This window comes from Salvelinus namaycush, chromosome 12 (genome assembly GCF_016432855.1).
Source record: "Salvelinus namaycush isolate Seneca chromosome 12, SaNama_1.0, whole genome shotgun sequence".
NCBI lineage: Eukaryota > Metazoa > Chordata > Actinopteri > Salmoniformes > Salmonidae > Salvelinus > Salvelinus namaycush.
The window spans coordinates 2,344,028-2,369,938 of NC_052318.1; the positions used below are offsets into that span (position 1 = coordinate 2,344,028).

A 25,911-nucleotide genomic window follows, 5' to 3' on the forward strand; every position below is an offset into this window, starting at 1 on the left:
ATGTATGTTTCCAATTGAACGACATCTATCGCAGGATAAATCAATGTTAAAGTTTACATAGCTGGCCATATATGGATGTTACATTTTACTTTATGGGTTGGTTATGTAGGCTTCTTCTAACCCATCGCTTTCTACTACATATAATATTACAATTAAATTATATCTTTCCATTAAAAAACAAAGTCTATCAGTATTCCAGTCATTCCAATCTTCAAGAATATTGTTTTACCTGAGCATAACCCTAAAACGAAGGACTTATTAGCCAGCCCTACTCTGTTGTTTATGATTTTGTTGTCATGGACGACTGATTGGGCTCATTGAGTCGAGTTGAAAAATAAATGCTGCGCTCATGGAATGACATGCTTTCAGCACTACTGAAAAGTGTTATATACATGTGAAAAATGAATGCCATATGCTGCATTTGCTATAAGCCTATTGTTTACCTTTTAGTTGGTGACATTTTGATATCTTGATAATATGCAGCTGTATAAAGGACAAATCTAGACATTAAACAATAACAAAAACGGATGCCCCGCCTCTGTTTTGGTAAAAAGCTGAGGGATGGGCCTGGAGAAATATAACCACTCTCAGATTACTAGATAGAGCTATGGATGCAAAGACTGACCATGCCTGATATCAAAATTATTGTTTTAACTATGTTATGAGGCTATACAGTGTTTGTTTACATTTACAATGTTTACAAACATTGGAGGAAAACAAGCTTATATTTTGGGTTCTCGTGGAGTGTAAGAGTTGAACTAAGCTCATGAGGCATTTAAAAGTTATATTCTTCAAGAATGCTGATAATATACATTACCAGTCAAAAGATTGGACACACCTACTCATTACAGAGGTTTTCTTTATTTTTACTATTTTATTTTATCTTTATTTAACTAGAATAATAGTGAAGACATAAAAGCTATGAAATAACACATACGGAATCATGTAGTAACCAAAAAAGTGTCAAACAAATCAAAATATATTTTATATTTGAGATTCTTCAAAGTAGCCACCCTTTGCCTTGATCACAGCTTTGTACACTCTTGGCATTCTCTCAACCAGCTTCATGAGGTAGTCACCTGGAATGCATTTCAATTAACAGGTGTGCCTTGTTAAAAGTTCATTTGTGGAATTTCTTTCCTTCTTAATAATTTTGAGCTTGTGACAAGGTAGGGGTGGTATACAGAAGATAGCCCTATTTGGTAAAAGACGAAGTCCATATTATGGCAAGAACAGCTCAAATAAGCAGAGAAACGACAGGCCATCACTACTTTAAGACATGAAGGTCAGTCAATGTGGAAAATGTCAAGAACTTTTAGTTTCCTCAAGTGCAGTTGCAAAAACCATCAAGCTCTATGATGAAACTGGCTCTCATGAGGTCCGCCACAGGAAAGGAAGACCCAGAGTTACCTCTCCTGCCCTGAATGACGGGTCGCCACTGCAATCCCTATACCCAGATACATGCAGTTGACTTGTAAATCTATCATGACGACACAGTATTAAATATGTCTGTTGGCTGTAGACTGCAAACTGGGCAATGCGAGTACAATCTAGACATGTCCAGTAAACATATGATACTGTCCACTTTCACATTCCATGTGTATTGTATTTGCAAGACATTTTGGGATGGCAGGTAGCCTAGTGGTAAGAGCGTTGTGCCAGTTGACTTAAAGGTTTCTAGATCGAATCACTGAGCTGACAAAAATAAATAAATAATGTCATTCTGCCCCTGAACAAGGCAGTTAATCCACTGTTCCTAGGCTGTCATTGTAAATAAGAATTTGTTCTTAACTGACTTGCCGAGTTAAATAAAATTCTACTTCACTGTTGGAGCTAGTAACAAGCTTTTCGCTGCACCTGCAAATCTGTGGACGTGAGCAATAAACTTTGATTTGATTTGTAGAGAGACAAAGTCCTATGTTTAACTCAGTATATGTTTCATTAGAAATGATCTCAAACTCTAATATCTAACAGTACACGACTGAGACACTAAGAGGCAGTATGACCCCACTGGCAAAAAAACAAACATTTTAAAGATGCTACACTTGCTCAGAGGCATGAGGGGATTGCCATACATGTTCATTGAATTTATTTATTTTTGTAATAGATTAGATTGGTCTCAGAGTGCAAGGACATAGGGAGCTTCAACTCTTAGATAGAGGTATAGTTTTTTATCATAGACCAGGACTAAGTTTAGCTGACCAGCAATGTAATAAGTACAAGTCAGACTGTTACAGGTAGGGTATGGAAACATTTTGATGCAAATGTTTATATCTACACAAACATATTTTCTGTATTGGCATTTGGCAGGCCATTGTACTGTAGACGAGGGGTGGCGAGACGGTGACACGCCCCTGCCCTGGTGGTGTGGCACGTTCTGACGCTTTTCCACGTCGCAGTTCTCGTTGTCCCCAATGGTAAGCGGTTGCGTGTACGACTCGAGCAAGGCCGGAGAAAGATGGCGGCGCCCGTCCTGAGAGTGTCCACCCCTCGATGGGAAAGAATAGCTAGGCTCCTTGTTTGCGTCTTGGGTATATTGTTGTCCTTATACGCCTTTCACGTGGAAACGGAAAAGTCTAGAGACTCGAATTATCGGGCCATGTGCGACGTGAGCAATTCTATCAGCTGTTCAAAAGTCTTCACCTCCAGGTAATTTGAATTCACCAGCGGCGCCGAGTACCAGCAGCGCTCTGAATGAGACTGGGTGGCATTGTGGGAACGGCTGCGCGGGCTGAACTGTCAAATATATATATATATTTTCCGCATGCCCCTCTTCTTTAGTACACTTTACAATTTCTGTAAAAAAATGCAATGGTTTTCGCCCAAAAAAACGTACAAAAGTTACAATCAGAAGCTTGCTTACTGTTGATAACAAACTTAGGCTGGTATGTTTTACTGTAGAAGCTAGTGTAACGTTAGTTGTTTAGCCAAATTGCTAACGCTACGCTACTTATTCACCAGCCAGCAACTAACGCTAGCTAGCTACTAACTGGCTGTTTGTTTGCTAGATGCCAGGAAGTGGTGTTTTTTAATTTGCATGGATGTACATGTTACACATTTTGTTCTTCAAACTTCTAAACACATATTGCTTTCATTAGATTGCTAAATTAGCCAACTAACTAGCGAATACGGCGCCACCGCCGGCAGCAAACTAACATTGGCTAACGTTATTTACTAAGCTAGCCCAGCTAGCTAGACGAGATCGGCGTAACCATTCAGTCAGTTTTGTGTAGCTTGTCTAAACGTGTGAATCAGCTGTCTAATCTAACGTGTAACACATGAAATAAGTTGGAGGGAACCTCAAGCACGTTTTCCAATATCTAAAACTGATTTAACTAGAAACTGTAGGCTACATTTGTGTAGGACCATTAACTATATATCAAATATACTTTTCCGATTTCTGCCCTCATTGAGAATAGTTGAATTGTCAGCTGTAATATGTCAATGACAATATGAACAACCTGTTCCTTAGATTGGGAAATGCAAATGTTATATTGACAAAGCTGAAGTCACATGACCTGTTGGATTTCATGGTAGCTACCATGATTATATGAAACGCACGTTCATGTTTGGTGTTTAATGTGGACAAGCAATGTCAGGTGGGTGGGTGGGGGATACAGTGAAGAGATTTTTCAGACATGGTGCTGGAGTCATGAGAACAACACGTGATGAGACCTTAAGTTTCTCAACCACACTCTGCCTGCCGAAGGCCATCATGATGCTTTGAATAACACCCAACCTAAACCTGTTCATTTATAGTGGCATAATATACAGTATTTTGTCTCGAGGGAGAGCTTTTTTTTCTATAGCAGAGAGAGAAAAGAGACTGGATGCTTTTGGTCTGTGTGGCACGTCTGTGAACTAAATTAGATGAACCCTATAGGAAAGGAGGCCTATATCATTGACCATGTAGCATAACTGCTAGACCAGAACTGTTATAAATACTAAAAGACATTCGCCCAATAACCTTGGTTAGCATTCTTGGAAAAGTCATTGTAATGCCTTCTTTAGGCATCAGTGGCTTGCTCATAGAAGTCTTTTTAAGAGTCAGTGTAACTGTCATGACATTTTCCCATGGGATTTGATTGGCATGGTATCCATATTCCAAGTTGTTCACACCAGACCTCAGCTGGACCTTTCCATGGTTGTATAGGCCTAGCCTTCATGATTTATATAGGCCTTCATGATTATATAGGCCTAGCCTTTTCAGCTGTCCTTCTCCATTGGTTGTATACAGTGCATTTGGGAAGTATTCAGACCCCTGGACTTATTCCACATTTTGTTATGTTACAGCCTTATTCTAAAATTGATAAAAGTAATGTTTTCCATCATCAATATACACACACTACCCCATAATGACAAAGAGAAAACAGATTTTTAGACATTTTTGAAATGTATAAAAAAACAGATACCTTATTTACATAAGTATTCAGACCCATTGCTATGAGACTCAAAATTGAGCTCAGGTGCATCCTGTTTCCATTGATCATCCTTGAAATGTTTCTACAACTTGATTGGAGTCCACCTGTGGTAAATTCAATTGTCTATATAATGTCCCACAATTGACAGTGCATGTCAGAGCAAAAAACCAAGCCATGAGGTCGAAGGGATTGTCCGCAGCATTCCGAGACAGGATTGTGTCGAGGCACAGATCTGGGGAAAGGTACCAAAACATTTCTGCAGCATTGAAGGTCCCCAAGAACACAGTGGCCTCCATTCTTAATTGGAAGAAGTTTGGAACCACCAAGACTCTTCTTAGAGCTGCCCGCTTGGCCAAACTGAGCAATCGTGGGAGAAGGGCCTTGGTCAGGGAGGTTACCAAGAACCAGATGGTCACTGACCGAGCTCTAGAGTTCCACTGTGGGGATGGGAGAACCTTCCAGAAGGACAACCATCTCTGCAGCACTCCACCAATCAGGACTTTATGGTAGAGTGGCCAGACATAAGCCACTCCTCAGTAAAAGGCACATGACAGTTTGGAGTTTGCCAAAAGGCACCTAAAGGACCCTCAGACCATGAGAAACAAGATTCTCTGATCTGATGAACTCTTTGGCTTGAATGTCAAGCGTCACGTCTGAAGGAAACCTGGCACCGTCCCTACGGTGAAGCATGGTGGTGGCAGCATCATGCTGCGGGGATGTTTTTCAGCAGCAAGGACTGGGAGACTACTCAGGATTGAGGGAAAGATGAATGGAGAAAAGTACAGAGAGATCCTTGATGAAACCCTGCTCCAGAGCACTTAGGACAACAGACTGGGGTGAAGGTTCACCTTCCAACAGGACAACGACCCTAAGCACACAACAAAGACAATGCACGAGTGTCTTCGGGACAAGTTTCTGAATGTCCTTGAGTGGCCCAGCCAGAGCCTGGACTTGAACCCAATCTAACATCTGGAGAGACTTGAAAATGGCTGTGCAGCGACGCTCCCCATCCAACCTGACAGAGCTTGAGAGGATCTGCAGAGAAGAATGGGAGAAACTCCCCAAATACAGGTGTGCCAAGCTTGTAGCATCATACCCAAGAAGACTCTGTATTCGCTGCCAGGTGTGCTTCAACAAAGTACATAGTAAATGATCTGAATACTAATCTAAACGTGATATTTAAGTTTTATTTTTAATAAATGTGCACAATTTTTTTTTTGCTTTGCCATTTTTTTTGCTTTGCCATTTATGGGGTATTGTGTGTAGGTTGTTTCCCCCCCCCCTCATCAATGTAATCCATTTTATAATAAGGCTGTATTCGAGACGGTGTCATTTACAAGTTACAACCATAAAAGTAAAAGCAGGCTTTCACTGAACCACTGTTTCCTTAGTTAGTGGAACTTCCAGAGGCCTCAGAAGCAAGACAACCAAGTACTTTGGAAGTTCTGAACGACGCAACAACCACTGGTCCTGATTACACGTCTCCCCCTACCGGCACTGCCTCCCCCTCCCGGCACTGCCTCCCCCTCCCGGCACTGCCTCCCCCTCCCGGCACTGCCTCACCCTCCCTGCACCGCCTCCCCCTCCCTGCACCGCCTCCCCCTCCCTGCACTGCCTCCCCCACCCTGCACCCCTCCCCCTCCCTGCATCCCCCCCCCCCCCCCTCCCTGCACTGCCTCCATGGGATCGCACTGCAGCATTGTTCACAGCTGACTTTTATGCACTACATTTAGGACCTATATATTCCATTATTGTGAACTGTTCCCACCTAATCAGTGAACTGACCTAAGCGCTTGCCCGAAGTATTAATCGAATGACGAGTAACAAAATGTGGAAAAAGACAAGGGGTCTGAATAGTGTCCGAATGCCCTGTCAACCTAACCACACTGCCTGACAGTCAGCTCTAGTCTTTTCAGCTGGCCTTCTCCATGGCTGTGTAGGCCTCCTCCACGGCTGTGTAGGCCTTCTCTATGGCTGTGTAGGCCTTCTCTATGGCTGTGTAGGCCTTCTCTATGGCTGTGTAGGCCTTCTCTATGGCTGTGTAGGCCTTCTCCACGGCTGTGTAGGCCTTCTCCACGGCTGTGTAGGTCTTGTCAGCTGGCCTTCTCCATGGTTGTGTAGGTCTTGTCAGCTGGCCTTCTCCACGGCTGTGTAGGCCTTCTCCACGGCTGTGTAGGTCTTGTCAGCTGGCCTCCTCCACGGCTGTGTAGGCCTCCTCCACGGCTGTGTAGGCCTTCTCCACGGCTGTGTAGGCCTTCTCCACGGCTGTGTAGGTCTTGTCAGCTGGCCTTCTCCACGGCTGTGTAGGCCTTCTCCACGGCTGTGTAGGCCTTCTCCACGGCTGTGTAGGTCTTCTCCACGGCTGTGTAGGCCTTGTCAGCTGGCCTTCTCCACGGCTTTGTAGGCCTTCTCCACGCCTGTGTAGGCCTTCCCCACGGAGGCAACACCAATAAAGCACGATGACAAACTGAAAAACTAAACTTAAGTGCTGTGAGCTGGTGACGCTCTGGCCCTAAAAGTTGTCCAAATAAACATTCAGTAATATATCTGTATTATTCTTTGCTGTTGACATTCAGAAACACTCTGGTTGAATTGGAGCTGGTTGGAAAGACACTGTCAATAAAAAAAAATAAGTCAGTTAAGAACATTCTTATTTACAATTATGGCCTACCCTGGCCAAACCCTGACGACTCTGGGCCAATTGTGGGATTCCCAATCACGGACGGTTGTGATATAGCCTGAAATCGAACCAGGGTCTGTAGTGACGCCCCTAGCACTGAGATGCAGTGCCTTAGACTGCTGCGCCACTCGGGAGCCCCTGGAGCTGGTAGGAAAGTCACTCTGGTTGAATTGGAGCTGGTAGGAAAAGTCACTCTGGTTGAATTGGAGCTGGTAGGAAAAGTCACTCTGGTTGAATTGGAGCTGGTAGGAAAAATCACTCTGGTTGAATTGGAGCTGGTAGGAAAAATCACTCTGGTTGAATTGGAGCTGGTAGGAAAAATCACTCTGGTTGAATTGGAGCTGGTAGGAAAAATCACTCTGGTTGAATTGGAGCTGGTAGGAAAAATCACTCTGGTTGAATTGGAGCTGGTAGGAAAAATCACTCTGGTTGAATTGGAGCTGGTAGGAAAAATCACTCTGGTTGAATTGGAGCTGGTAGGAAAAATCACTCTGGTTGAATTGGAGCTGGTAGGAAAAATCACTCTGGTTGAATTGGAGCTGGTAGGAAAAATCACTCTGGTTGAATTGGAGCTGGTAGGAAAAATCACTCTGGTTGAATTGGAGCTGGTAGGAAAAATCACTCTGGTTGAATTGGAGCTGGTAGGAAAAATCACTCTGGTTGAATTGGAGCTGGTAGGAAAAATCACTCTGGTTGAATTGGAGCTGGTAGGAAAAATCACTCTGGTTGAATTGGAGCTGGTAGGAAAAATCACTCTGGTTGAATTGGAGCTGGTAGGAAAAATCACTCTGGTTGAATTGGAGCTGGTAGGAAAAATCACTCTGGTTGAATTGGAGCTGGTAGGAAAAATCACTCTGGTTGAATTGGAGCTGGTAGGAAAAATCACTCTGGTTGAATTGGAGCTGGTAGGAAAAATCACTCTGGTTGAATTGGAGCTGGTAGGAAAAATCACTCTGGTTGAATTGGAGCTGGTAGGAAAAATCACTCTGGTTGAATTGGAGCTGGTAGGAAAAATCACTCTGGTTGAATTGGAGCTGGTAGGAAAAATCACTCTGGTTGAATTGGAGCTGGTAGGAAAAATCACTCTGGTTGAATTGGAGCTGGTAGGAAAAATCACTCTGGTTGAATTGGAGCTGGTAGGAAAAATCACTCTGGTTGAATTGGAGCTGGTAGGAAAAATCACTCTGGTTGAATTGGAGCTGGTAGGAAAAATCACTCTGGTTGAATTGGAGCTGGTAGGAAAAATCACTCTGGTTGAATTGGAGCTGGTAGGAAAAATCACTCTGGTTGAATTGGAGCTGGTAGGAAAAATCACTCTGGTTGAATTGGAGCTGGTAGGAAAAATCACTCTGGTTGAATTGGAGCTGGTAGGAAAAATCACTCTGGTTGAATTGGAGCTGGTAGGAAAAATCACTCTGGTTGAATTGGAGCTGGTAGGAAAAATCACTCTGGTTGAATTGGAGCTGGTAGGAAAAATCACTCTGGTTGAATTGGAGCTGGTAGGAAAAATCACTCTGGTTGAATTGGAGCTGGTAGGAAGAATCACTCTGGTTGAATTGGAGCTGGTAGGAAAAATCACTCTGGTTGAATTGGAGCTGGTAGGAAGAATCACTCTGGTTGAATTGGAGCTGGTAGGAAAAATCACTCTGGTTGAATTGGAGCTGGTAGGAAAGACATGGCTCACTTCTCTCTTGGTTACTGTTACGGGGATGTTGACATTGGCTGTTACAGACCTCTTGATGAGCTATTGGGTAAAAGTGCAGTCTATGCAGTAATGATTGCTGTTTTATCTTGTAAAATTTGTGTGCATTTCGGTCTCCCGAGTGGCGCGGTAGTCTGAAGCGTTACTACAGACCTGGGTTCATTCCCTGGCTGTGCCACAACCGGCCATGGCCGAGAGTCCCATAGGACGGCGCACAATTGGTCCAGCATCGCCCGGTTTAGGGGAGGGTTTGGCCGGTGGGGCTTTAGCAACTCCTTGTGGTGGGTCGGGTGCCTGCAGCCTGACCCAGGTTGCCAGTTAAATGATGTTTCCTCTGACACGTTGGTGCGGCTGGCTTCCTGGTTAAGCTGGCAGTTGTGAAGGAGCGCGGTTAGGCGGGTCATGCTTTGGCCCACACATGACCTTCGCCTCTCCCGAACCCGTTGGGGAGTAGCAGCGATGAGACAAGATCGAACATTGGGGAGACAAAAAGGGGGTAAAATACAATATTAGTGTGCATTTCATTGGCCTCCTGTCAAACAGTCAACAGTGAAACATTTTGGAGTCAGTTTACCTTGAAGTCTGAAGGTTGGTTTGCCAGTTCAGGGCTTCCCTCTTAACCCCTCTTTGTTTCCAGATTGGATCAACAAACATACATTGATAACTCGTCATTTGATTAATACTTCGGGCAAGCGCTTAGGTCAGTTCACTGATTAGGTGGGAACAGTTCACAATAATGGAATATATAGGTCCTAAATGTAGTGCATAAAAGTCAGCTGTGAACAATGCTGCAGTGCAGGGAGGGGGAGGCGGTGCAGGGAGGGGGAGGCGGTGCAGGGAGGGGGAGGCGGTGCAGGGAGGGGGAGGCGGTGCAGGGAGGGGAGGCAGGGAGGGGAGGCAGTGCAGGGAGGGGAGGCAGGGAGGGGAAGCAGTGCAGAGAGGGGGAGACGTGTAATCAGGACCAGTGGTTGTTGCGTCGCTCAGAACTTCCAAAGTACTTGGTTGTCTTGCTTCTGAGGCCTCTGGAAGTTCCACTAACTAAGGAAACAGTGGTTCAGTGAAAGCCTGCTTTTACTTTTATGGTTGTAACTTGTACATGAGACCGTTTTGGCTACCTATTTAGCTGCCCTATCAGAATATAACTTAGTATTGTAGAGCCATTATCTTTATGGTTGTAACTTGTAAATGACACCGTTTTGGCTACCTATTTAGCCGCCCTATCAGAATATAACTTAGTATTGTAGAGCTGTTAACTTTATGGTTGTAACTTGTAAATGACACCGTTTAGTCTACCTAGTTATCACCTTATCAGAATCGAGCCCAATAATAGCTTGAACTTCTCGGACATTGCCATTGGTGGACATTGACATTTGTATTTCAGGTTAATTAAATGTATTTGTCAATTTATCCTTGCAATTCATCAACATCACAATTACCAACAAATTTCCATTTCTTTCTTCCAATTCCTCTCAATGTGTAGGTGGGGTCGAGGATTTGGACTGTTGGGCTCGATCTTCGGAAACGACAGTGCAATGAACCAGCCAAACAGTGTCTACGGAATTGTATTTTATGTCTTTCAACTGTTACTAGGTAAGACTTTGGTTTTCCCACTGCCACAGGCACATGCTATTCAAAGTATGGATAGATGTTAGGTGGCAACCCAGGTTTTTTTCTGGATCAAAAGGGGGCTTAGGTGGTGGGTGTGACTGGGGGGGGGGCGGTCATCAGCGTGGCTTAATTTTAGAGAACATTTTAGAGGCCCCCCATCTTGACGGTGTAGAGTAATTTTAGCATTTTTAAGACAAATTCCGGCTATTCTACAAAGCTGAGAGAACATTTAGCAGTTTTTAAGCTAATATCATACGACTATGCATTTTGCCATGGCTAATACTGTGTTGTTTTGCTCAAACATAATAACAAATTATATACTGCTAAATGTATTATTTTTGGAATTTTCGATTCTCATAGTTATTATTTAGGTGACTGTTAGTTCTCAAAGATTATATTTAAAATATATATATGTATATAGGTTCATTATCTATTCTACATACTGTTTTTAGCTGTGTTAAGTTTACACCGAAAACACTTTTCTATCCAGAAAATTAATTAGTTTGGATTTAGGCGAACCGAGAGAAAAAACCCCGCTTAGTATAACAATGGCAGAAAACACCCTCCAAGCCTCCTTGATAGTCACTTGGTGCTATTTGTGCTGACACACATCTGACTGGCCCTTTACTATATCTGACTGGCCCCCCTTTCAGTCTTTACTATATCTGACTGGCCCCCCTCTCAGTCTTTACTATATCTGACTGGCCCCCCTCTCAGTCTTTACTATATCTGACTGGCCCCCCTCTCAGTCTTTACTATATCTGACTGGCCCCCCTCTCAGTCTTTACTATATCTGACTGGCCCCCCTCTCAGTCTTTACTATATCTGACTGGCCCCCCTCTCAGTCTTTACTATATCTGACTGGCCCCCCTCTCAGTCTTTACTATATCTGACTGGCCCCCCTCTCAGTCTTTACTATATCTGACTGGCCCCCCTCTCAGTCTTTACTATATCTGACTGGCCCCCCTCTCAGTCTTTACTATATCTGACTGGCCCCCCTCTCAGTCTTTACTATATCTGACTGGCCCCCCTCTCAGTCTTTACTATATCTGACTGGCCCCCCTCTCAGTCTTTACTATATCTGACTGGCCCCCCTCTCAGTCTTTACTATATCTGACTGGCCCCTGGCTCAGATGCTGAGGCCTGACTGGCCCCTGGCTCAGATGCTGAGGCCTGACTGGCCCCTGGCTCAGATGCTGAGGCCTGACTGGCCCCTGGCTCAGATGAGGCTAAAGTATACGAGAGGAGTGAATTTTATGCTTCTCGTCATTGTGTCGTCTCTATTGTGTGTTCACTGTGTATATAATTTTAATTAGAAGTCAAAGGCATTTGGATGCATGCATAATATATGCTTGTCATCAAGTCGTTGACAATGTATATGTTTTAATCTAACCAACTTTTTATTTTATTTTTTATTTCACCTTTATTTAACCAGGTAGGCCAGTTAAGAACAAGTTCTCATTTACAACTGCGACCTGGCCAAGATAAAGCAAAGCAGTGCGACGCAAACAACACAGAGTTACACGTAAACAAACGTACAGTCAATAACACAATAGAAAAATCTACATAGAGTGTGTGCAAATGTAGTAAGATTAGGGAGGTAAGGCAATAAATAGGCCATAGTGGCAAAATAATTACAATTTAGCAATTAAACACTAGAGTGATAGATGTGCAGAAGATGAATGTGCAAGTAGAGATACTGGGGTGCAAAGGAGCAAAATAATAAATAACAATATGGGGATGAGGTAGTTGGATGGGCTATTTACAGATGGGCTATGCACAGGTGCAGTAATCTGTGAGCTGCTCTGACAGCTGATGCTTAAAGTTAGTGAGGGAGATATGAGTCTCCAGCTTCAGTGGTTTTTGCAATTCGTTCCAGTCATTGGCAGCAGAGAACTGGAAGGAAAGGCGGCCAAATGAGGAATTGGCTTTGGGGGTGACCAGTGAAATATACCTGCTGGAGCACGTGCTACGGGTGGGTGCTGCTATGGTGACCAGTGAGCTGAGATAAGGCGGGGCTTTACCTAGCAAAGATTATACATGACCTGGAGCCAGTGGGTTTGGCGACGAATATGAAGCGAGGGCCAGCCAATGAGAGCATACAGGTCGCAGTGGTGGATAGTACAGTTGAAGTCATTAACTTGTTTTTCAACCACTCCACAAATTTCTTGTTAACAAACTATAGTTCCAACAATTGTTTACAGACAGATTATTTCACTTATTCACTTTATCACAATTCCAGTGGGTCAGAAGTTTACATACACTAAGTTGACTGTACCTTTAAACAGCTTGGAAAATTCTAGAAAATTATGTCATGGCTTTAGAAGCTTCTGATAGGCTAATTGACATAATTTCAGTCAATTGGAGGTGTACCTGTGGATGTATTTCAAGGCCTACCTTCAAACTCAGTGCCTCTTTGCCTCTTTGTAAACTTCTGACCCACTGGGAATGTGATGAAAGAAATAAAAGCTGAAATAAATCATTCTCTCTACTATTATTCTGGCATTTCACATTCTTAAAATAGTGGTGATCCTAACTGACATAAGACAGGGCATTTTTACTAGGATTAAATGTCAGGGATTGAGAAACTGAGTTTAAATGTATTTGGCTAAGGTGTATGTAAACTTCCAACTTGAACTGTATATGGGGCTTTGGTGACAAAACGGATGGCACTGTGATAGACTACATCCAATTTGCTGAGTAGAGTGTTGGAGGCTATTTTGTAAATGACATCGCCGAAGTCAAGGATCGGTAAGATAGTCAGTTTTACGAGGGTATGTTTGGCAGCGTGAGTGAAGGATGCTTTGTTGTGAAATAGGAAGCCGATTCTAGTTTTAATTTTGGATTGGAAATGCTTAATGTGAGTCTGGAAGGAGAGTTTACAGTCTAACCAGACACCTAGGTATTTGTAGTTGTCCACATATTCTAAGTCAGAACCGTCCAGAGTAGTGATGCTAGACGTGCGGGCGGGTGCGGGCAGCGATCAGTTGAAGAGCATGCATTTAGTTTTACTTGCATTTAAGAGCAGTTGGAGACCACAGAAGGAGTGTTGTATGGCATTGAAGCTCGTCTGGAGGGTTGTTAAGTGTCCAAAGAAGGGCAAGAAGTATACAGACGGGTGTCGTCTGCATAGAGGTGGATCAGAGTTTCACCAGCAGCAAGAGCGACATCACTGATGTATACAGAGAAAAGAGTCAGCCCGAGAATTGAACACTGTGGCACCCCCATAGAGACTGCCAGAGGTCCGGACAACAGGCCCTCCGATTTGACACACTGAACTCTGTCTGAGAAGTAGTTGGTGAACCTCACGAGGCATTTGAGAAACCAAGGCTGTTGAGTCTGCCGATAAGATTGCGGTGATTAAGAATAAAGTGATTGACAGAGTCAAAAGCCTTGGCCAGGTCGATGAAGACGGCTGCACAGTATTGTCTTTTGTCGATGGCGGTTATGATATCGTTTAGGACCTTGAGCGTGGCTGAGGTGCACCCATGACCAGCTCGGAAACCAGATTGCATAGTGGAGAAGGTACGGTGGGATTCGAAATGGTCGGTGATCTGTTTGTGAACTTGGCTTTCGAAGACTTTAGAAAGGCAGGGTAGGCTAGATATAGGTCTGTAACAGTTTGGGTCTAGAGTGTCTCCCCCTCTGAAGAGGGGGATGACTGCGGCAGCTTTCCAATCTTTAGGGATCTCAGACAATACGAGAGGTTGAACAGGCTAGTAATAGGGGTTGCAACAATTGTGGCGGATAATTTTAGAAAGCGAGGGTACAGATTGTCTAGCCCAGCTGATTTTTAGGGGTCCAGATTTTGCAGCTCTTTCAGAACATCAGCTTTCTGGATTTGGGTGAAGGAGAAAGGGGGAGGCTTGGGCAAGTTGCGGTGGGGGGTGCAGAGCTGTTGACCGGGGTAGGGGTAGCCAGGTGGAAAGCATGTCCAGCTGTAGAAAAATGCTTTTTGAAATTCTCAATTATCCTAGATTTATCAGTGGTGACAGTGTTTCCTACCCTCAGTGCAGTGGGCAGCTGGGAGGAGGTGCTCTTATTCTCCATGGACTTCAGTGTCCCAGAACCTTTTGGAGTTTGTGCTACAGGATGCAAATTTCTGTTAGGAAAGCAAAGGCTAGCTTTTTCAAACTGCCTGTGTATATTAGTTCCTAACTTCCCTTTAAAGTTGCATATCGCTGGGGCTATTCGATGCTAATGCAGTACGCCACAGAACGTTTTTGTGCTGGTCAAGGGCAGTCAGGTCTGGAGTGAACCAAGGGCTATATCTGTTCCTGGTTCTACCTTTTTTAATGGGGCATGCTTATTTAAGATGGTGAGGAAAGCGCTTTTAAAGAATAACCAGGCATCCTCTACTGACAGAATGAGGTCAATATCCTTCCAGGGTACCCGGGCCAGGTCGAGTAGAAAGGCCTGCTCGCTGAATTGTTTTAGGGAGCGTTTGACAGTGATGAGGGGTGGTCGTTTGACCGCAGACCCATTACGGACGCAGGCAATGAGGCAGTGATCACTGAGATCCTGGTTGAAGACAGCAGAGGTGTATTTAGAGGGCAGGTTGGTCAGGATGATATCTATGAGGGTGCCCGTGTTTACGGATTTAGGGTTGTACCTGGTAGGTTCCTTGATAATTTGTGTGAGATTGAGGGATCTAGCTTAGATTGTAGGACGGCCGGGTTATTAAGCATATTCCAGTTTAGGTCACCTAATAGTACAAACTCTGAAGATAAATGGGGGGCAATTAATTCACATATGGTGTCCAGGGCACAGCTGAGGGCTGAGGGGGGGTCTATAACAAGCGGCAACAGTGAGAGACTTATTTCTGGAAAGGTGGATTTTTAAAAGCAGAAGCTCAAACTGTTGGGGCACAGACCTGGATAGCATGACAGAACTCTGCAGGCTATCTCTACAGTAGATTGCATCTCCACCCCCTTTGGCAGTTCTATCTTGGCGGAAAATGTTGTATTTGAGGATGGAAATTTCATAAGACACGGGATACGACAAATACACACGTCCTACTGCTACGCCATCTTGGATAGACAAGGTTAGAGTGTTGGACTAGTAACCGGAAGGTTGCAAGATCGAATCCCCGAGCTGACAAGGTAAAAATCTGTCGTTCTGCCCCTGAACAAGGCAGTTAACCCGCCGTTCCTAGGCCGTCATTGAAAATAAGAATTTGTTCTTAACTGACTTGCCTAGTTAAATAAAGAAAAAATAAATACATGAAATGTTGGTGTCATTCAAGTAGTAGATAGTCCAGCATGGGTTAATGTTGTTTAGGAAAAGCTTTCCCCAGAGTCCCTCTAAGGGCCTGTGTTAAATCATACTGTTCACTCCCCTGACTGGCTGAAGTCCGTGTGGCAGGTTGGAGGTTTTGCTGACTGCAATCTAGAGCCATAATCATTAAAACATTTATTTTTCTGCATATCTAAGCATAGCTCTTTTTTTAAAAAAGAAACAAAATATGCTTCTCTTCTAAAATATGAGTGAAATATTGAAAGGAATATGAGTCTTATTCAGTACATTTAATAATTGGTTTCTTTAAAAAAAAAAGTATATTAACCTTGCCAGCAGGCATTCCAGCAAATATATTTAGATAAGCTAGCTACTCTAACACGATTGATAGCTTGAAATGGCTTCTTGGTAGTTAGGTTCCGAACCTCACAACTAAATGGGCTAGCTAAACCCAACCTCATAACTAAATGGGCTAGCTAAACCCAACCTCATAAAATTGCTAGGTGGCTAGTAGTATTACAGAGAAACAACAACAAAACAAATCTGAGGGGGCACGTGCCCCCTGTGGGCATGACGCTCTGAGTACTGACCTATGGGCCCTGGGGCCTGCTGACTGACCAGTTTGTTCCCCCTATATTCATTTAGCAGTGGAGGACAGCCACTCCCAAAAATATTTAAAAAATTGCATTTTTGGGGTGGTAAATGTTTTTAGAGTAAAGTTAAGTAACCAAAACCAGATATAAAGTATGTAGAAAATATATTGGACTCATATTTAATATTAGATCATCTTTTAAGAATGTATACTCACCTAAATGAAAACAACTAGACCGTCAGGGAGAATCAAACATTTAAAAAAATGTCAACATGGGGGGGCCCCCCCATTTTTTTATTTTTGAGTTACTCAGATAGCATAAGAACGTGACGTAAGCCATGGTAAAATGTGTAGAATTGCAGCTACATTTTGTTCCTGTGTCCAAGAGGAGGGCCTTTAAAAACATTGGTCGTAGACCGCCCCATTGGCTACGCCCACTACCACGCTAACTTTGCCACCGCTGCTGAAAAAATCCTAGGACAAGCATTGACTGACCTACGGGCCTGGGGCCTACTGACTGTCTGGGCTCTACTGACTGTCTGGGCTACGGGGCCTGGGGCCTACTGACTGTCTGGGCTACGGGGCCTGGGGCCTACTGACTGTCTGGGCTACGGGGCTTGGGGCCTACTGACTGTCTGGGCTACGGGGCCTGGGGCCTACTGACTGTCTGGGCTACGGGGCCTGGGGCCTACTGACTGTCTGGGCTACGGGGCCTGGGGCCTACTGACTGTCTGGGCTACGGGGCCTACTGACTGTCTGGGCTACGGAGCCTGGGGCCTACTGACTGTCTGGGCTACGGGGCTTGGGGCCTACTGACTGACTGGGCTACGGGGTCTGGGGTCTACTGACTGACTGGGCTACGGGGCCTGGGGTCTACTGACTGACTGGGCTACGGGGCCTGGGGCCTACTGACTGTCTGGGCTACGGAGCCTGGGGCCTACTGACTGTCTGGGCTACGGGGCTTGGGGCCTACTGACTGTCTGGGCTACGGGGCCTACTGACTGACTGACTGGTCTACGGGGTCTGGGGCCTACTGACTGACTGGGCTACGGGGCTTGGGGCCTACTGACTGACTGGGCTACGGGGCCTACTGCCTGGGGCCTACTGACTGACTGGTCTACGGGATCTACTGACTGACTGGTCTACGGGGCTTGGGGCCTACTGACTGACTGGGCTACAGGCCCTGCTTAACCACCTGGTGCTGCCTCAGAACAAGAGGCCCTTTAACCTAGTTTACTACACAGGCTTATTTTGCCTAACACAACAGTGGTGAGTGGAACTGACTGTCAGTGTGGTTAGGTTGAACATGTCTATATAAACAACATGGCCAAAAGTATATGGACACCCCTTCAAGTTAGTGGGTTTGGCTATTTCAGCCACACCTGTTACTGACATTTGTATAAAATCAAGCACACAGTCATGCAATCTCCATAGACAAACATTAGCAGCAGAATGGCCCGTACTGAAGAGCTAAGTGACTTTCAACGTGGCACCGTCATAGGATGACACCTTTCCAACAAGTCAGTTTGTCAAATTTCTGCCCTGCTAGAGCTGACCCGGTCAACTGTAAGTGCTGTTATTGTGAAGTGGTAACATCTAGGAGCAACAACGGCTCAGCCGCAAAGTGGTGAGCCACACAAGCTCACAGAACGGGACCGCTGACTACTAAAGTGTGTAGCGCGTAAAAATCGTCTGTCCTCGGTTGCACTCACTACCGAGTTCGAAACCGCCTATGGAAGCAACATCGGCATAAGAACTGTTTGTCGGGAGCTGAGAAGAAATGGGTTTTCATGGCCGAGCAGTGGGACACACGCCTAAGATCACCATGCGCAATGCCAAGCGTCGCATGGAGTGGTGTAAAGCTTGCCGCCTTTGGACTCTGGAGCAGTGGAAACGTGTTCTCTGGAGTGATAGTCCGACGGATGAATCTGGGTTTGGCGGATGAATCTGGGTTTGGAGGATGAATCTGGGTTTGGCAGATGCCAGGGGAATGATATCTGCCGGAATGCATAGTGCCAACTGTAAAGTTTGGTGGTGGAGGAATAATGGTCTGGGGCTGTTTTTCATGGTTCGGGTTAATCCCCTTAGTTCCAGTGAAGGGAAATCTGTACGGTATAGAAAGGTATGGTCCAGTAGGGCATGGTACGGAATAGTATGGTACAGTAAGGTATGGTCCGGTACGGTATAGTATACAATGGGTGGGTCTAATCCTGAATGCTGATTGGTTAAAACCGCATTCCAGCCGGTGTCTATTCCACAAATTGCCACAGGCTAAATCTGACGTTAAAATGCCTATTTACTCTGTTCCAGCTGACTGCACAATCCACTGTCTCATCAGCCCAGCCAGGCAATTTATAAACTTGATCTCCACTATAAAAAAAATAATCTAGACATGATCTAACATTTCATTTTCAACAGCAGATTTGTATAAACCTTCCTGTCTGTCTCTCTGACATTTGCAACATTGTTTCAATATTAAAATTCAATCGCCTGCTGTCCCATAGTAATGAACGTGCCGGGAAGAGACAGGCAGTGTTTCTCAGCCAGTTGAAATCATGAATCGGCTGTCATTATTTTTATGGATATATATATATATATATATATACAAAATTAAATTGAAAAAAACTAAAACGAAATGCAGCTAGTCTTTTCAGCTTCAGTTTGAAGTGATTGTGTTAGCTGTGTTGCTGGCTAGCTCCTCTGAACAACAGTGTCCTGACGAGAGAGAGTACATTTTCTATGCCAGGTGAAATTGCGCCTCATTAGCTCATTGTTATGGATGTATCCAAATAAATGTCACTAGAAAACCGCTTACGTAAATGCAGCTAGTTGGCTGTTATTCTGGCTGCCCTTTATGACGTCACTGTAAGTTAGCCATAGTTGATGGGTCACTGACTATGAGTTCCAAACGGCACCATGTTCCCTATATAGTGTACTACTTTTGACCAGATACCCACGGGCCCTGGTCAAAAGAAATGCACTACATTGGGAATAGGATGCCCCCCCCCCCAGCCCCCCGAGACCCTTGTTACGTTCAACAGCTGGGTACTCAGATTTAAAGGTCAGAAAGATGGCCAGGTGTCCAATCTCTGTCTTTATATATTTATAATCGTCAAGCATGAGTAAGCAAATGGATAAATATGTCAGTTAAGCGCTAAGTCTTAAAGCTGACTGGTTATCATACAAGGTCACCAGAGGAGGGCACGGAACTTATTCCTCCCTGATTCAAGTACAAGGTCCAGGCATTTTGTGACCAATTTATCCAATACACTTGCATTTGTCTTTTCCACATAGTAGTGTTTGTCATAGTGATTTATATTTATTCACTGCTAGCCTCGCACAGCACGTCTTACTTGTTTGTACACGTTAGTAGCCTAAACCCTGCTCTCTCTGTGTCTCTCTCTCTCGCTCTCTCTCTCTCTGGTGGGTTACAGGAATCACCGTGAGTGCGATGGCTGCCCTGATCCTCATGGCGACGTCCATCCTATCGGTGATGGGCTCTCTCTACCTGGGCTACATCCTCTACTTTGTCCTCGAGGACTTCTGCATTATCTGCATCACCACATATGCACTGAGCTTCATTCTCTTTATGCTCAACTACAAGAGACTGGTTTACTTGAACGAGGCCTGGAAGCAGCAGCTGCCGGTCAAACAGGACTAAGATGGGGCGGTGGGGAGGGGAAAGTAACAAACAAATTACGTGAACTCTTGAACAGAACATTTTGACAATTCCACCAGGAGACCTTGCTTCCAAAACAATGTTTATTATGAAACGGGGGGGAAATAATATTCTCTTCATTTCTTATTTTCGTTTTTATTTATACTCCTCTCACACATAATAAACAAGCAGGAAAGCAAAGGTAATAATCCCAGTTCACTTCACTGTGAAAGATGAGAGGACAGGACATTCCTTCTTGAACAAAAAAAGGACCAGAACGTGTGGAAGAAAATTGGGACTTCCTTAAAAGGTGTATACTTGAAAATCGATAAGAAGGTCCTGTTCCTGACCGGCTCCGGAGTCTAGCTGCGACGTTACTACAACCTCAGCGGAACTGAATAATGGGTCAGAATACCAAATGCATGATTGTGGGGATTATAATCGTACAGTTGGGCAGCATAGCTAGGATAACATGAGGAAAGACAAACAGGTTAACACCCAACAGCATAGTTTTTATTTTTAATTTGTTTAATGTTTACACTTTACAGCAATTTTTTTTGTGTGTCTTTGATAGTACCACTAATATTAAACATGGGAGACTGTGAGCAACTGTGTGGAAATCAGTCAGAATTGTTTCTATTTTTTTCTCTTTTGATTCTGTAAATAGCTGCTGATTTTATTCCAGGTTAGATTGTGATTTAGTGTTGACATAGACTAAGTAAAAAAAATACAAAAAAATGTTTCAAAAGAAATCACAAAATAAGGAACAAAATAAGTGAAGTCAAGTTGTCATCTGGGTGAATTAACTCAGTCTGAAGACGTTTTGCAGTCAGTGTGTGACGTCTTAATTTCCTGCAACCCACAAGCAAGGCATGCTGCATAGACCTGTGTGGAATCATGTGTTCACTAATCCGTTTCTTTCATCTCTTTCTCAGAAGTCTTTAACTCACTGAGGTCACAAAGCATATGATATGTGCATTCTCAAAAAGTCTTCAGAGCAGGGTTGTGTTCATTAGGCAACGCAATGTTTTCATAACGTTTTGCACTGGGGGAAAAATGAAAATGTGCGTTTCTTATAGACTGGTTAGCTGACATCACGAAAACAATGCACGTGCTTCAATGGGGCAGAAGGCAGTGTGGTGTTGTGATTCTTGATGGCCAGCAACAATAACATGAGGCTGCCATCTGGTGAGTCATAGGTGGCTTGTTTCAGTTTAACCAACAACTGTAACAATGTACTTATGTTGTCAATAAACAATGACAAATATAGTTTACGTGTCAACAAACAAACCCCCGTCAGTTTTGTTGCTAAACAACCAACCCGTCTATTGTCCAGGTAGTAGTACCCTGTTTGTTGGTTTCTTCTTTTTTGGTGCCTAATGTACATGACCCTAGTTAATTTATTCTCTGCCAAGATGAAGTCTTGCTCTCCGTGAACTTCCCTGTCTTGTCGTCATTCTGTGTAAAAAAAGGCATTCCTGGACACACTACTGTACCACTGGGGGATCCATGTAGACTTATGTGCCTGAAAGAGACGTGAATTCCCTTTATTTTGGTTGGGTGGAGGGGTATATGTAAATGAGACTGAATTCCCTTTTTTGGTTGGGTGGAGGGGTATATGTAAATGAGATGTGAATTCCCTTTATTGGGTGGAGGGGGTATATGTAAATGTTTCACTTTTATTTTTTCCTCATTGTCTCACCATTGTTACAAACCCATTGCTTTTTTTGTTTTGTATTTACTAAATTGTGTACTTAAAAAGGCCATTGGTGTCTCCCTCACCCCTTGTGTATAGTGCAATGATACGGTAGCACAGGCTGCCAAACAGTGATTGACTGTCAGCTTAAGGTTGGTAGTAGTAGTAGGCCAGCCATTCAGTTAGGCGTTTTTGTAGGTTAAGGTTGTCGATTTTAAGTAATAAGGTTCAGTTCCTCTCTCTCTTAGTGGTACAACAGCACTGTATCTACAGTTTTTGGGGAAGGAAACCACACAGTACTTGGTGTCCTTGCCACTACCTCTCAGTATTGGCCAAGGTGTGTGATACAACCCAAGCCAGTTGGATCGTCCAGAACCAGCGGGCAAGCAAAGCAGAATAAGCCGACAGATCAGTTTGAAGCCCTTCAAACCTGATGTAAGTTACTGTCCACATTCATGGACAGTGGAACATCCCCTGGCTCACATTGAACAATCTCATTGATACCGTTTTAGATGGGCACTCAACATAGCTACATGTGTTGCCACTTTTTTTTTTTTTTTTTACACCAGTTGGCAATTTCCAAATAGGAAAGGAGCTGATGTTTCCTAATGGCAGAGGTCTAAACAAAGATGGCTGATGACGCAAATGACTGCTTCCTGTTAAACCATGCCAGGTCATTTGTACATGCATGATGGAATATGAGGTACTTTATTGGTTACACATGGTTTGCGTTGTAACTCGCTCACTAGCGCCGCACAAGGTATTTGACACAAAAATACTGTGTTGCATCGGAATTTTAGCAGTGATACACCTGAGGTCTTTGGGTCGAGACGCCATTTTGTGCACGATGATAAGGTCTAATCCTCCAACGCCCAGAGTTTTGACTTTACAGTAGTCTGGTTGTATACTATAGACTTTCCTAAGGGGTTACTCACAGAGCCCATGTTGGCAGCCATCATATAGGTCCTAACGTTGGAGCAACAAACTTAAATAGGTGTAATAATAGTCCCAAAAGTGACTTGTTCCAGAGAAGTATGGGTGGAGTGTTTGGCGTTGAGTCACAAGTCAAAGTCCTTAAAAGCTTGCTGAATGTGTTCCTATCGCTAACCTGCTGGATAAGGAGTCAACACATAAAAAAAAAAAAGATTTTATTCAAGTCAAATTAGAAGATAAACATGTATTAATCAAAATCAACAGAAATGTATACTGCACCCCTCGACTAATTTTAATCCATGTGTCCTGTTCAGAAAGTGATTCAAAAAATGTCCCAAGATTTAGAACCATGACAGTCATGTTCACTGCATTCAACAAAATGCCATCAAAAGTGCCTTCTGTTGGATCACTGGGCCTTTAGCAGTTAAAGAGAGACGGTAAAATAAAGCCTGGGGATTGGCTCTCTTGCTTGCTTTTTCTAAACATGTATTTCTGATCATTGGACCCACCCCACTTGTCAATATCCACAGCACTCTGTAGATAGCCTGCGTGCCAGTCTGTTTCTGCTGTCTTGACAACTTTAAAAGGAAATGTCATGAGTTGGTAAGAGCACTAACAGATCAGAGACCAGGGGTGTAAACATGCCCGATTCTTTTGCTAAATATTGCGTTCAAAAACAAAGCGCAAACAAGTTCCTATTGGACAAATTCAGATGGAACCGACGCGAGGTGGGATCTATTTGGTTCTTAAAACGGTTTCTGTAATGAATACACCCTAGGCTACTCTATAAACCACGTGAGAGGTAAAAATGACTCACCGAAAAGCCCTGTCTTGTATTTAAACTGTCATTAATGTCTACTTTAATTTCTGTCATTAGAGGTCACTTGTTTCTGCTATAAAAAATACATTTGTCTGAATTACTAGATTGTAAAGTTCTTTCTCTGTGACAAGTGAAATCATTTTGTATTTCTCTACTTTGTATGAATGGGCTCTCCATTTGTCACTACATCTTAGCTGTATAGACTTAACATTCTGGGTTATTTCAGTAGAAAGAGTGATGTCTAGGAATCCATGTGTCAGCATCAACATTTGTTTGTGGGAGGAATACTGTAGGTTTGCTTCTGTATTTGACAAATGCTGTATTTTCATACATGGAGAAAGTATTACGTGAATGGTAGATTGAAATGGGTACAGAGAAACGAATCGAATGAAATCCACTATTTGCTTTTACCTTGTGAGAAACTGTTGCGAAAGTTGACACTACAGTGAACATTTTAAAATGGGGTCATTGTCGTGTGGAAATGGTCTACCATTAAAAAACATTCCATCTGAAGTGACCTTTGTGCCTCTTGTAGCATTTCACTCTTTAAATTAATATTACACAAAATATGTAACTGAAAAACACCGAACGTAATCTTGCCAACCAGAACAAAATCAGCTACTCAATGTTAAGGCTGTCACTCAAATTTCACTTGTGTTAAAAAATAACCAATATTTTTCAGGAGGAGCTTTAAAAAAATAAAATAAATGCATTTTATTGATAATACTTGTCCAAACTATTTCCTGTTGTATTCGACACCGTATATTCAGGCTTTGTAGTAACCAGTCAATGTTAGGGAGATTCTAGATAGAAACCACCTTCGACATCACTGTGCCGCCTTCAGGCCGGAACGTGGATGTTTTTTTACCCAAATTACTGGGAGGTTAGATTAATAGGAGTGTGCTACTCTTTTTATAGTTTATTCGCCGTTAGCCAGCACCTCTGCACTAAATAATTCTCTCTTTCAGGGAAAGGACCGACTGGTTAGCACGGTATAAAGGTTTTATTATTTAATGTGGAATACCCAAGGCTATATTGAAGAATCTCTACAGTTCATTATCTAGGGACGTTAGGAACTAAATTACACCAGAGGGGTATACTACGAAGCAAGCTAAATCTACTCAGGGTTTTCTAAAGCTAACCAGCGTCAGTTATCTTCGCATTCCAGCTCAGGCTTCATCCGTACTACAACAGTGGATATTGCTCGTCCGCCTACAGCGGACTCAAGCAGGCTTGTAACTCCGGATGCATGTCGCACATGGCTTGTTGAACACCTAACTCTTCACAATCCTGAAACATCAAACCACTGACAAAAATAGTGCCACTTTTAAATTTGTTCCAAAAGCAAAATTGTTATCGTTTACATTTGTCATTTAGCAGACGTCTTTATTTAAATGACTTATTGTTAATGCAGTCTTTGGCGTGCTTATCAACACACCAGCACCTTTTCCTCCCCACTCTTATTAAGGTCATACAAAAGTTTCTGTGCGTGAAGTTAAATGCATTTTGTACTAAATATGTAATGTCAAATCTAATTTTATTGGTCATATACACATGTTTAGCAGATGTTGAGGGTGTAGCAAAATGCTTGTAATGTGATAAAATACTTATCACAAAATGTATTGTTTTTTCAGTCATCTTGCTCAAATGAAGGGGATGACCTAATCTTTGTGAGATTGAAGGTATCTGATTTCATTGGTCCTCAACTCACAGCTCAGACATGTCAAAATAAATGGAATTAGCCCCGAGTTAGCTTCCCGGTTAGTTCTGAAGGATTCGTTACCATAGAAATGTACCTGGCTAATTTGGTGAGCCATATCCGTGGTACCGGTTATCCCAAATTGAACTCGGAGTTGACCAAAGTTACCTTGCTGATTCCTAGTATAGGCCTCAGGCAGAAGTAATGGAATGTTCCAAAAACAAAGACTGATTGGTGACAAGGTAGCACCCAATATCTGGCATGCTAAACTGGGGATGTTTTTCAGCGGCAGGGATTGGGAGACTAGTCAGGATTGAGGCAAAAATGAATGGAGCAAAGTACAGAGAGATCCTTGATGAACACCTGCTCCAGAGCACTCAGGAACTCAGACTGGGGCAAAGGTTCACCTTCCAACAGGACAACGACCCTAAGCACACAGTTAAGACAACACAGGAGTGTCTCTGACAGAGCTTGGAGGGGAGAAGAATGGCAGAAACTCTCCAAATCCGTCTGCCAAAGCTTGTGGGCGAGCGGATTACAGCCTCGAGTCTTACCCAAGACGACTCGAGGCTGTAATCGCTGCCAAAGGTGCTTCAACAAAAGGTTTCTAAAAACCGGTTTTTGCTTTGTCATTACGGGGTAGTGTGTGTAGATTAATGGGGGGGGGGGGACTGTAATCCATTTTAGAATCAGGATGTAACTTAACAAAATGTGGAAAAAGTCACGGGGTCTGAATAGTTTCTGAACGGACTGTATGTCCACGGTAAACGCTGCATATGTCCTTTACATTTCTATCACACAATCTGATACAGCGATTCAGACTGAATAAAGTCCTAAGATGAATACAAATAAAAAGACAAGAGTAGA

The 25,911-nt window shown here is 43.5% G+C and overlaps 1 protein-coding gene across 1 annotated transcript; it reads left to right on the plus strand.

Annotated features, from left to right (window-relative positions):
- The first annotated feature begins 2,086 nt into the window (after window positions 1-2,086).
- LOC120056816 (vitamin K epoxide reductase complex subunit 1-like protein 1) lies at window positions 2,087-20,024 on the plus strand. The gene is made up of 3 exons (XM_039005036.1): window positions 2,087-2,649; window positions 10,284-10,393; window positions 19,673-20,024. The coding sequence occupies exons 1-3, from the start codon at window positions 2,459-2,461 to the stop codon at window positions 19,897-19,899; spliced, it is 528 nt and encodes a 175-aa protein (XP_038860964.1). The 5' UTR covers window positions 2,087-2,458; the 3' UTR covers window positions 19,900-20,024.
- Window positions 20,025-25,911: the final 5,887 nt, after the last annotated feature.